A 13,535-nucleotide genomic window follows, 5' to 3' on the forward strand; every position below is an offset into this window, starting at 1 on the left:
GCAGGCTCCATGCACCGGGAGCCCGACGTGGGATTCGATCCCGGGTCTCCAGGATCGCGCCCTGGGCCAAAGACAGGCGCTAAACCGCTGCGCCACCCAGGGATCCCGGGGCTTGCATTTTAAATAGCTTGCCCCAAAATGCCAATGAGGTAGCACCTGTCAGCAAATAATAAAGGGAAAAAAATTTAAAGCCATTCCAATTTTCTTAAAATATGTCTCTTTTACCCCTATTCCATTTCCAGAACAACAAAGTCAGGCGTTTTGCTTTTGAGCTCAAGATGCAAGACAAAAGCAGTTATCTTTTGGCAGCAGACAGTGAAGCAGAAATGGAAGAATGGATTACAATTCTAAACAAGATTCTCCAGCTCAACTTTGAAGCTGCAATGCAAGAAAAGCGAAATGGAGACTCTCATGAAGGTAAGTGGATCCAGCTTTCTCCAGGTATATGAATACTTTGTTGGTGTCTTTAATTTTGTATGGAAAGTAGACATATTGCATAGGTACGTGATCAGTGGGACAGATGTAAGCTCTTACAGAGAGCTCGTCAGCAGAAGTTCTATCACATTAGAATTTACTACCCTGCCAATATTTTTATCGGTAAATCATGTAATGGGAAGCACTACAGCTTTGAGGGAAGAAAGGAAGAATTCAAGTCTCAGAATTACCATTTTTCAGCTGTGAGACTTTGTGCAAGCCGCGTCAATATTCTGAGCCTTGGTTTACCTATCTGTGAAACAGGAATAAAATGGAACTTGCTGGTAGATGGGAAGATTAAGATTATATATCTTGAGCACCTGATGTAGAGTCAGCACTTAAAATACTAACTATAGTTATTATTATTATCATTAATTTTATCTTTTAGTAATTTCAAGACAAAGATGGGCAGAAGCCTTATTAAATTGGCGGGGAAAACCTGGCTATGTTCTTGACAATTCATGTTTTATTTCAAGCTCCTCCTCAAGCCATGATTCTCAACCCCGGCTGTACCTTATAAGTTACAGGGAACCTTTAAAAAATTCTCTTTTCTTTTGTCCTACCAGAGATTCTGATTTGGTGGGCCTGGAGTAGGACCTGGGCAGGCCTCACTTTTAGTGGGTCTGATGGATGTGGCCATGTAGTTTATGACTAATATCGGTTCTTTCTAGACAGTGTGCATGCTGTATCAGTTATTAGTTTGACTCTCAAACTAATAGTATTTTTATAAAAATTAGTATTTTTATAAAAAAGCTCTGAGGTGTTTTTAATGGGTGTCCAGAGTTGAAAACCACTGCATTTAAGAGTATAAAAGAGAAATGGGCTTTGACTTCCTGCTTTAAATAAAATATATTCAATTACAAGTGACTCAGGTAGTCTGTTTTACCATTTCAGATGATGAACAAAGCAAATTTGAAGGTTCTGGTTCCGGTTTAGATAGTTACCTGCCTGAACTTGCCAAGGTAATATCATTTTAAGTCTTCTGCTCTTCTTAGAATGGTACTGAAATATTTCTCATTTCCTGAGTTTGTCCAGGATAGAATCTATTAAAATGATTAACAATTACATGGTAGTAAATCATCGAAAAGATGTTGTGGTTACTGCTCTGTGTTTTCTGACCTGAATATGAGATGAGGTAAAATACTGATCTGAGTCAAATTTTAGTCTGTTTTCCAGAAAGCACCTTACAAATTATTCTTTTATTATTTTATTGTTCCTGCCCCTCCATAATATTTAATACCAAATCATGAATATTGAAGAAATAACCAAAACGCATAGGTAAAGTTCCCGTGTGTGTGTGTGTGTGTGTGTGTGTGTGTGTGTGTGTGTGTGTGTGTTTAAGGTTTCATTGGGGCACCTGGGTGGCTCAGTTGGTTGAGCATCTGCCTTTGGCTCAGATCATGATTCTTGTGTCCTTGGATTGAGCCCCATATCAGGCTGCCTGCTCAATGGGCTGTCTGCTTCTTCCTCTCCCTTTTACCTTTCCTCCCGGCTTGTGCTCTTGCCCCCTGCCTCAAACAAGCAAACAAACAAACAAACAAACAAACAAATGAATGAATGAATCTTATTTATTTATTTATTTATTTAGAAAGAGAAAGAGAGTGCGTGGGGTGAGTGGGGTAGGAAGAGCAGAGGGAGAGGCTCTTAAGCAGACTTTGCACTGCGTGAGGAGCCTGACGCGGGGCTTGATCTCACGACCCTGAGATGATGACCTGAGCCAGATCAAGAGCCAGGTGGTTAATGGACTGAGCCACCCAGGCACCCTGAAGATTCCCAGGTTAGCATGGTACTTAACTATGTTCATATTTATGCTCCCCCTTTCCAGGTCAATAGACATACCTCCAAAGAGGATGGTCTGTGGTAGTCTTGCCACTAAACCAAAGAGGGGTTGCCTCGAGTTTTATAAATTGCTACCGGATCACTCTGAATGAAAAAAAGTTATATTCATTTTTAATACTTTGGAGAAACATAAAAGTTACTAAAAAGCATGAAGAAGATCAAAACAACCGTCCATCTTCCCATGACCCAGATTCAAGGCTGTTACTCTTACTGTCTTTTTAGCTTCCATATTTTTTAAAGAAATAAAACATTAGTTGTGGTTGAAGTTATTTTTAAACACCATCCTTCCTTCCCTGCAACCTCAACTGCTGAGAGCCATTATTATGAGTTTTCTGGGATAACTTCCATTTTATCATTATAAATTTATCAATGTACCTATCATGATGATCTATATGGTTGTGTCTTATATGTTTAAAAATGTTACATAAATGCTAACATACTATTTTGTACTCGCTTTTATGTTTTAATTCACCCTTTTGTTTGAGATCCATCCATGCTGGTATATAGATCTAGTTCATTCCTTTCATTGCACTGTGTAAGCATTTTATTTTAGTTGTTCTGTTGTTTCCAATTTCTTCTGTTACAAACAATGCTACAGTGAATATCCTTGTATTTATCTCCTTGTGTCCATCTATGAATGATTCTCTTTTAAATGAGAGAAATATTTTTTTTTCCTCTGGCCATTTATACTCTTGCTCTGTAATTGCCATTCTATTCTTTTTCTTTGTGAATACAGACCCTACACACCCACATCTTAAACACTGTAATAGAAAACACAGTTTATCTATATACGATTATAAATAGACTGGCATTCAGCATTGACCTTTACTTTAAGACTGTTCTAAAATATAAAATCTGCCTCCCTGGCTAGGACTTAGAGTATTGTTTTTCTTCAAGACTTGACTGTTACCACATTATCTTTTTAGCACCTGCCTATTAAAGCTAATTTTAGTGCCACCATTGTAACCTCCTGCTAAGCTGGGAAGAGTTTTGGCTTGTGTATGTGTTTTTTGTGTGTGAACTTCTGTGTACCATATTTTGCATTGAGATTTGCTTTTTTGTTTCTGGATGCTCAGGGGCCTCATAATTTCTTGAAGCAAAATGTTTGAATCTGTTTTGTTTATTGAAGCAGATAACATATGCAATGCAATCCAGAATTTGAAAAGTAACCTCCTACACTTATTGGATGAACACAGTGGACACTTTAGGAGAAGGCCCATATTATTTGAGTTTAATATTGATTGATTGATTGGTTAGAAATCTATATATATTTTTCCCCATGAAGACATACAGGAATTGTGCCTGCCTTTCTTCTCTCACTGCCTACCTGTGCCTGGCCAGCATGATATCTCACTATTTCTCAATTCTAAAACCTAGGGAAGTTTTTTTGTTTTTTGTTTTGTTTTGTTTTTTGTTTTAAGATTTTTAAAATTTATTCATGAGAGACAGAGACACAGACAGAGGGAGAAGCAGGCTCCATGCAGGGAGCCTGACGTGGGACTCAATCCCGGGTCTCCAGGGTCACACCCTGGGCTGCAGGCGGCGCTAAACCGCTGCGCCACTGGGGCTGCCCTAGGACAGTTTTTAAAGTATATATGAAATAACATACATAGAGAGGTTGCATATATATGCATATATATGTAATTTGTTATTTAGAGCTATTTTCAAACTATGTAGAACCACCAAGTAGCTAAAGCTATTTTGGTTGGTTAAATGCATTTAATTGGTTTCAATCCCCATTTCTTACTTTTTAATTTTTATTCTTTTTTATTGAAGTAGAACTTTTTAATTCCTCTTTATTACATGGAGCACTAATTGTTTGGCTCAGTGGATTTCACATTTGTGCACCTGCATAACCACCACCCAAATTAGTACATAGAATATTTCTAGCTCCCCAACAGACTGCCTTGTACTCCCTTCCCTGCTGGTACCCCATTGCTTTTACCTCTGTCACTGTAGATTAATTGTGATTGTTCTAGACCTTGTTATAAGTGGAATCCTACAGTATGTCAGGTTTCTTTAGCTCAATATTATGTGTCCCAGACATTTTAAAAATATAAACTGAATAGGGAATATTAAGCACACTGCTCTTAATAATGACAGGTATTATTTTTTAAAAATGTTTTTTGTTATTAAGTAATCTCTCTGTGTCCAACATAGTGTTCAAACTCATGACCCCAAGGTCAAGAGTCACATGCTTTACCAGCTGAGCCAGCCAGGTAGTCCAATGGTAGATACTATTTTTAAAAATGTACATATGCGGTATATGTATGTGTATTGGGTTGTGATATAAACATATTTCTTACTGTGGTCATGGTCAAAGCCCAAAAAAGGAAACCTTATAAACGGCTTCACTGTTATTTTTTGTTTAAGAAGGGAGAAAAAGGGCAGCAAATAACTTTTCAAAGGGAGAAAGAAAAAAAAGAATAAAGAAAATGAAGATGTACTGTGTTGCAGTCCACGTGCTGCTGTCCCACTCGTATGTGGGCCTGCTCAGTGGTGTTGGGAGGGCAGGTGGTAGAGCACACGTGTGATTTTAGTTTAGTTTATAACCGTCTCCAGTGTTCCAGGGTGGGGACCATTTGTACCTGTTAAGGAAGCAGAGAGTTGATCAATAACTGGTCCTTTTGATCTTAGGAGAAATGGATTCTATAGTAGCAGAATCTGATGTAGCGGAGGGTGGGAGGTGTGATGCGTGGAGGAGAGCCTGTGCACACACCTGAGCAAGAGAGGGGTGTTTATTCTGGGAATGAAGAGGCAGAGAAGATGTAATGGCAGGCTCCTCTCTACTCAGCAACTCTTTCTGCTTCATTCATCCTGTTGCCTCGGGCTTTTGTCTTCCACTGTGACTGAGAACAAACAGGATATGAGTGACAGGAAGTTGTTTTAGTACAAAAATAACTGGTGTCTCCTTTTGGAATATAATGGAGGGGCCCTTGACGTATGGCAAGGGCAATACGGGCTGAGGTTTTTAGAATATGTTGTAGATTCTTGACCGTTATGTTGCTTTTACATTTAGTACTGAACATATTTATTGTTTTCTTATTGAGAACACACTGTACCTACCCTGAAACCTATTCTTTTCCTCCTATTGTCTAATATGGGACCAAATATATGTTTGTTGTAAACGTAGCAGCATTTGTAGTATCAGAGCACATAGTCTTTTTTTTTAAAGATTTATTTATAAATAAATAAATTTATGATAGACATAGAGAGAAAGAGAGAGGCAGAGACACAGGAGGAGAGAAACAGGCTCCATGCCAGGAGCCCGACGTGGGACTCGATCCCAGGACTCCAGGATCGCACCCTGGGCCAAAGGCAGGCGCTAAACTGCTGAGCCACCCAGGAATCCCCAGAGCACATAGTCTTACCAGCATTTTTATTAAATACACAGACTGTAGTTAAAGTTAGTTCATTGGTTTCTTTGTAGATTCAAGGGGTAATATAATCTGGTTGTAAACCCAGTTACTATTAATTTTTTTCTGTGGTTATGTTTTATCTTGAGTGTCATTGGCACATTTATATCACCCCCTTGTGTAAGGATAGTATGAGAAAACCCTCCTCCTCCTGCTCCCACTGCATTTTTTCCTTCACAGATTTTCTTTTTGTGTTTTTTTAAGACTCAAAGAACAGCAACTCACCTTAACTTGGTCTCCCCATGTGGCTTTGAAAGAAAAGCATTGTTTCCTGTTAATGCAAAATTGCTCATGTTCAGTTACCTGATAACTTTTTTTTTTTTTTTCTGATAACTTTTTTTTTAGCAAGTGAACTGATCTTTCCAGGTAAACCTTCCATGGTTGAACACAAGATGAAGTACCGTGTCTCAAACCTCAGAGTCTCACTGAGGTTGAGTATGAGTCAGGCAGCCAGGCTCAACAGTACTTGTTGGAACCGAAACAGTTTCACAGATAACCGTTTCTGACTTTTTAAAGCCAACTTTCATAGATGCTTCCTTCCCTGTATCCTAGTCCAGAAAACTATATCATTGTATTATCATACAAAGGAATTTTCTGGGGATGTGTCTGTGAGGTCAGCAGGCATTCCATCTCTTAAGCCTCCTCCTTTTTCATAGATAGATAGATAGATAGATATAGATATGTTTTAAAGATTTATTTATTTATTTTGGAGACGGAGTGCATGAGCTGGAGTTGGGGGTAGGGGTTTGGGCAGAGGGAGAGAATCTTTAAGCAGACTCCCCACTGAGTACACAGCCCCACAGGGAACTAGATCCCAGGATCCTGAGATCATGTCCTGAGCTGAAACCAAGAGTTAGATCCTTCAGTGAGTGAGACACCCAGATGCGCCGGGCCTCCTTATTCTATGTGCTTTGTTATGGCTTTGTGACACAGAGGACAAGATAATGGTCCTAGGGAGTTAGATATCTTATATGTAGTATAAACAGATTGTGACAGCTCTTTAAATTAAGAAGCATACATTCAGGCCTCAAAGGAATTTACTAAGTCTTTTTGTTCCACCCCATTCTGTTTAAATGAGTCAACAGTCAACACAATGTATTTTTTGGATAACTTATCCTCAAAATAAGATGCTGTTGGCTATGGTTGTTGGCTTTCATTGTTTTGCTTGCTCAGAGATAAACTTAAAACACAGAATATGCCTAAAGCCTTTGGCAGTCATTCTGGAAACCCCTTGAATGTTTGGTCCATAGTTGCTTCTTAGACAAGGCAGACATTGTCAGGGTGTGTCATTACTGGTTAAAATGAGGGTTCACAGTTGACTTCTGAGCAAGTATCAGTTTTTACAGAGAACTACTCTGTCATTGTCCATTTTCTTCACTTACCTCATGTTTTCCTTTCTCCTGAACCCAAAGTAATGGGATGGGTTGTGAGCGGGCTAGGAGCAACAGGGTCTAGGGGGAAAGCCAGTCTAGATCTTCCTACCTCCGCAGCGTGGACTGACCATGGTGTATTTTAAGAGCAGAGTTGGATTTTGTCACTTTGAGAAGCACTGAACAGCAGTAGGATAGACTGTGGGATAATGTTTTTGTTTTTACAGCTATATTTTGTGGGCATTTAGATTGTGAAAGTACTCATTACGGGAACTTATTTTATTGTCTTTACTAAAATTTAAATAAAAATAAATGTGTTTGCTGTGATAAGTAAAAGTATCCAAAGTTGTATAGAGTTCATCTTTTCCCTTCATGCTCCATGCCCACATCCCTGAAAGCAATGTTATTAACCTGTTGTAATGCCTCTTATATCAAACTTATTGCTTATGGAGACACATACACATAGTGTAGATGTCCCTCTGGGGCCATCAAGGATCTCATTTTTCATAGCTGTGTAATATTCTAAATGTGGATATTGTACACTTTATTTACTACCTCCATATTCATGAACATTTTGGGTTATTTTCACTTTTTTAGCCTCTACAAATAGTATATAATAAATAATATGACATATATATAAATTAAAGATTTTACTTATTTATTTGAAAGAGACATGAGTGAGGGGGGAGGGGCAGAAGGAGAGGGAGAAGCAGACTCCCTGCTGAGCAGGGAGCCTGACATGGGGCTCAGTCCTAGGACCCTGAGATCATGACCTGAGCTAAAGGCAGAAACTTAGCCAACTGAGCCACCTGGGAGCCCCCAGCTTATAAATATGACATATTTATAAGCTTAAATACCTGTGTTCTTATTTCAGTAGAGATGTTCCTCAAAGTGTGGGGCCTGTGGGTCAGAGGTTATTCTGTTCTTAATGCTTTAAATATTGCCAGGTTGCTTTCCCAAAAGGTTGAAACAGTTCCCATTTTTCTGTGTCCTCACCAGGGGAGTGAAAATAGTTTTTCACTGCTTTAAGTTGTGTTTTGCTGCTTTGTAGTGAGATGTTCCTATTTATTATTTATATATTTCAGTTTCTTCCTCTCTGACTTGCCTGTTCATATTCATTACCTTTTTTTTTTTTTTTTTCTTGTCTAATAGTTAAAGAGTCTGGGCTCTGAAACCAAGCAGCCTCAGTTTGAAGTCAGGCTTCATTTAATGGAAATGTGTTGACTTCTTGATTGAAGTATTTATCCCTTATGCCTCAGTGTCCCCTTTTTAAAACAAGGATCACACTAGAACCCTGCTCCTAAGGTTGTACAAGTTTTAAAGGTGCGCTTAGGATAATATTTAGCATAGAGATGTTGGCTATTATCAATAAATATTTGCTTTTATCATTGGGAAGCTTCCAGATATCGGTTATTCCCTGGGTCTGGGGCAAAGCTCTGCACTTCCTGAGCCACATTTTTTTTCTGCCTTGGTTTTACTTGACAATTCCTTCAAACACTATTTATCAGGCATCTCCTCTGTTTAATGCATTCATTGTAGTCCTTGGGAGGAACTTTTAAGGAGCTTTGAGTTTGCTTTTAATCAATGATACAGCAGAGCTGTCAAAGTATATAAGGTAGATGATAAGCTTTTAAGTTATTTTTACATCTGTAGTTGTCCCTTCTTTCCCATTAAATGGTTTCTCTAGTGAAGAATATATCCCTTGGATATTAATGGCAACATTGGGATGCTTTAAGTCTATTTTGGCTAGTTGTTGATTCTTTTTTCTCTTATTGTGTTCGCATCCCTGGTTGCCCTCTAATTATGTGGGCCTTGTAGCAGTCATCTGTGCTATGTTCATTTCTGATCTCAGAAGATGTTTGAGACAACAGGAATTGTATCTACATTAAGAATCCATTGCTCTGCTTCAGTGTCTGAGATCACAGGATCTGCCTTTGTTGAAGGACTGAAGCATAAATTGAGAAGTAGAATGCATTACTGTTGGTAGTGGCTTGCAGCACCTAGCACTGATGTTTTTGTTCAGAAACATAATGGGCTGTATGCAAAATAAAGCAAATTCTTTGTGTTCGGTTAAGTATATTCTATGCACATGTTCTGGCTCTTTTGATAAGAAAAATTAGGAATGGTGTTAGGCAAGATGGAGTTAAAAAGTTTTCCTCTCCCGAGTATGGAGACAGCCTGCGTCAGCTCAAATCAAGCGATTTGTGGGAATGTAGGAAGGCTCCTCACCTCCAGAAGCCTTAAAGCTCCTATTGAGAACATCAGGATAAACTTTGTTGTGCAGACTCTAGCCAACATCTTGTTCAACATTTTACTCAGAAATGAAAGTGGAGTCCAGAGAGGCTAAGCAGCTTGCTCACGTTCACGTAGCTAGTTGAGAAGTGAACTAGAACTAGAACATAGTTTCTTAGGTCATATTCTGGTGGTCAATTTCACTTTACCAGACACAGTTCGTTTTCAAATATAGTCATGATAGAGTTTGAGTCATTGCTGAGAACCAACCTATTACAGCTACATAGCTGAGAATATGAGGAAGCTGCCCAGTTTCTTATTAGCTGTGATCTAGATGTGTAATTAATATACCATGTTCAGCCTCCAGCAGAGAGGACAAGACACCCTTCCCACTGTGGCTGTCACTGCCCCATCACATGCTGAGCTGTGACTCGGTCTGTGGGGAAGAACTGATGAGAGAGGACATCCTATTCTGACTCTGTAGACTTAACCATGGAGACTGATAGTAATAAGAACAGGATACAGATTTAGAGGCATAGAGAGTGAATAATAATGTGATTGGCAATGACTTCCATCTTGTGAATGTCTTAGAAACTTCTTTCTCTTCTAAATTCCACTTCTCCATCCTCCTCCCCCCCCCCCCCCCCCCCCCCCCCGCCGTCTCTGCCTCCATATGTCTCTGACCCTCCATCCCTTCAGTGTTGGGGCCCCAGTGCTTCTGTCTGCAAACTCTTCCACATCTTCTCCCAGGGAATCTCAGCCACTCTCAACTCAAGGCTTCTCTGAGCCCCAAATCTAGACTGATGTTTTCCGAATCTGCAATTTCAGCCTTCCTCCCTTTCTTGTGCTCAAGTGCCATCTGTCCACGGGCATCTCCACGCTCGATCACCTGCTCCACAAACCTGCTTTTCCTGCTGACTTACCCATCTCAGTTAATGGCTGCTCACGTGAGGACTAGGCTTTGTTATGGGCTCTGCTTTGGGATGGGGAGGCAGTTGTGGTGAAGAGCCCATGCTAGCCTCTTGGTCTTATCCTTCTAACCCATTACCTCAGCCCTGCCCAAAGGATTCCTTTAAAATGCAGGACCTGGTTATATTATTCCCTTGCTCAAAATAGGGCACTTGGATTTTTTGGCTTCTGAAGGAAATCTGCAGTCCCTAATATACATATCCCAGATTCATTTCTCTTTACTTTTCCCATTGTGCCCAACCATCCAATCATAATGAATGACTTGATCATTGCTTAGATATGTCTGTAGCTTTGTAGCTCTAGTACCTCGTCCCAGAGCTCCCTTCTTTCCTGACTGCCATCCCCTGGTCCAGGTTAGCACTCACTATGCCTTACACTTTCTTTGCCATTCTTATTGCCTGTTTATATTCTATCTTCGCTAGTATTCCTTGGGGATAAGTGCTTTGTTTCATTCATATTTATGTCCCTAGTGTCTGACACATAATAGGTGCTCAATAAATATTAACTGAATGCCTCATCCTGCCTGCCGTAAACACCATTGGCAATCCTTCAAGATCTGCCATAGTTTCCTATCCCACAATTCAGAACCTATTCCTTTCTCTTCCTGGACATATACCTCAGTCTTAGGTGGACCCCACATTCTTTCTACCATCTGGGCTCATTTCCACTCCGTGTCTGTCTGTGCCATGCATCCTTTACCTTCAGCCCCAAATGCTTGTGTTTTCCTACTTTAAGCTACTCAAATTTTACCCCTTCATTCATAGCCTGTCTGCCCCTTCTATTGCTTTTTGAAGCCTTTCTTGATAGTAATGCTGAATTATTCTCTTTTGCTTTCTTTGATTGTTTGACTTTCCAGGATCAGATCTTCTTTCACCCCAGTGGTACTCTCGTGTGTTACCTACTCAATAGCCTGTCCTTGCTCATCAGCATGCAGTCGACTCTCCTAAGTGAGAGTGGAGTTGTCTGGCAGCCTTGCTCTTCAGGGTGGGACAAACATGTTTGGACACCTCTTTGAAAAGATTTTTTTAAATGTAATTTTTATCTTTTGTTTCTCTTGTTATCAGAGTACCAGAGAAGCAGAAATAAAACTGAAGAGTGAAAGCAGAGTTAAACTTTTTTACTTGGACCCAGATGCCCAGGTACAAACAATTTTAATGTTTACATTTTAAAACCAAGTCAGGGAAAGAAAACATTTGACAGATTATATGTTTTATTTATTTATGTGTCTGCTTGTTTGTTTACTTTGGATGGATAAGCAACATAATATAGAAAATTCAGGGGAAAAAGGAAAAATAAAAAACAACCATAATCTCATCATCATACCACTACCACCGTGTTTCATATTCAGTAGATTGTTGGAAACAGATTTATTCAAAGACCTCCTCAAGTCCACAAAGAACATATAATTTACTCCATAAGATGCCATCAGAAAATAGTAAGCATCACTGCCGGTGCCCAGCAGCCAGTGGTGTTTCCTGATGCATCCAAGATGTGTATGATCCACATTGTGCCCCAGAGTCCAAACCCAGAGTGGCAAGGACCTCTAGGTCTGCTCAGAGGGGATGACAGTTCTGCTGTATTTTTCCCCTTTTCGTTTGTGATCTTTTGTATAGGGCTGCTTTACCATATTTCACTTTGATAATAAATGTTTATCTGTATTTCTTTGCAGATTTCAAAGCCATATATATGTTTTTGCTTTTTGACACTTTTTTTTGTTGTGATAAAATACACATCACATAAATTTACCGTTGTAACCATTTTTAAATGTTTAATTCCATAGCATTAAATATGTTCACACTGTTGTGCAACTGTCATCACCATCCATTCCAGGACTTTTTCATCATACCAAGCAGAAACTCTGTATCCGTTAAACACTAAAATGCCCTATCCCTCCTTCCCCTCACTCCCTAAGTAACCTCTGTTTTCCTTCCTGTCTTTATGAGTTTGCCTATTCTGGGAACCTCCTATATGTGAAACCATACAGTATATGTCCTTTTGTGTCTGGCTTACTGCACTGAGTAAAAATAACAACATTCTGGCTAATTTTCGGGGTCCATACATGTTGTAGTGTGTGTCAGAATTTTCTTCCTTTTATGGCTGAATAATATTCCATAGTATGGACTACCAGATGTTATTTATTTGTTGATGGACAGTTAAGTTGTTCATAACCATAATTTCTAAGCTCTAATAATCCATTGAATAGATATACCATCCTTTATTTGACCATTATTATAAATTTTATAAACTTATAAAGAAGTAACACTTTTGTGAGTAAATGAATATATATAGCTTTTCCACATTTTACAGAGTTTCCTGGGATACTTATCGTTCATTATGAGATTTTTAAAAAATGTGAGCATAATGTATTTATGTGTTTACATTTTCTTTTAAAGAAGCTTGACTTCACATCAGCTGAACCAGAAGTGAAGCCATTTGAAGAGAAGTTTGGAAAGAGAATTCTTGTCAAGTGCAATGATTTATCTTTCAATTTGCAATGCTGTGTTGCAGAAAATGAAGAAGGACCTACAACAAATGTAATTTTCCCTTTTAAAAAAATAATCTAAAAAAGTATTTAGTGGTTGCAGATGTGCGATTGCCATGCAGCCTGGACAGAAAAATCCTAGTTCCTGATAAAGAAGCGCAGTGTTTAGACAGGGTTGTTTAGCCTCAGGGAGGGGATGTTTGTGATAGGGATGGAGACTGTTTCTCTTTAGCAATAATTTATAGCAACAATCATAAATAGACTTAGTAATTTCTTCTTTGATAGCAACGTTCTTTTTCTCCCCCACAGTTTGAGCCATAGTGACACTCTGGATGGTTTTGTTTTGTTCAGGTAGAGCCTTTCTTTGTTACTCTATCCCTGTTTGACATAAAATACAACCGAAAGATTTCTGCTGATTTCCACGTGGACCTGAACCATTTCTCCGTGAGGCAGATGCTGGCCACCACATCTCCAGCTCTGATGAACGGTGGCAGGCCGAGCTCACCAGTTCTTCAGGATATCCTCCAGGAAGCTGCCATGCAGTACCCGAAGCAGGTGGGGGACTTGAGCTCAGCAGTCAGTCAGACTCCTAACTTTTCTTCCAAATGCTATGTGAATGCATAAGACTTTGTAATGCACAACTGGGTTGAATGAGACTGTTGGCAGCATCTAAAATTAGGCAGTGAAAGCAAGCTGAGAGAAGAAATGGTATTTGATTTTTCATTTCTTTTTTCTAACTTTGTGCTAGTTGCT

At 39.3% G+C, this 13,535-nt stretch overlaps 1 protein-coding gene across 25 annotated transcripts in view; it reads left to right on the plus strand.

The window, feature by feature from the left end:
* The window catches only part of DOCK9 (dedicator of cytokinesis 9), a 282,842-nt gene that overhangs the window by 168,353 nt on the left and 100,954 nt on the right, over positions 1–13,535 (plus strand). For 24 of the 25 annotated variants that reach the window (XM_041731244.1, XM_041731266.1, XM_041731253.1 and 21 more), the window contains exons 8-12: positions 243–417; positions 1,369–1,436; positions 11,365–11,439; positions 12,694–12,834; positions 13,134–13,337. In XM_041731244.1, coding sequence (XP_041587178.1) covers positions 243–417; positions 1,369–1,436; positions 11,365–11,439; positions 12,694–12,834; positions 13,134–13,337 — 663 coding nt within the window. The remainder of the gene's footprint in view (positions 1–242; positions 418–1,368; positions 1,437–11,364; positions 11,440–12,693; positions 12,835–13,133; positions 13,338–13,535) is intronic. The other variant, XM_041731242.1, reaches the window with a different exon arrangement.

The sequence above is a fragment of the Vulpes lagopus genome, chromosome 16, assembly GCF_018345385.1.
Source record: "Vulpes lagopus strain Blue_001 chromosome 16, ASM1834538v1, whole genome shotgun sequence".
NCBI classification, from domain to species: Eukaryota; Metazoa; Chordata; class Mammalia; order Carnivora; family Canidae; genus Vulpes; species Vulpes lagopus.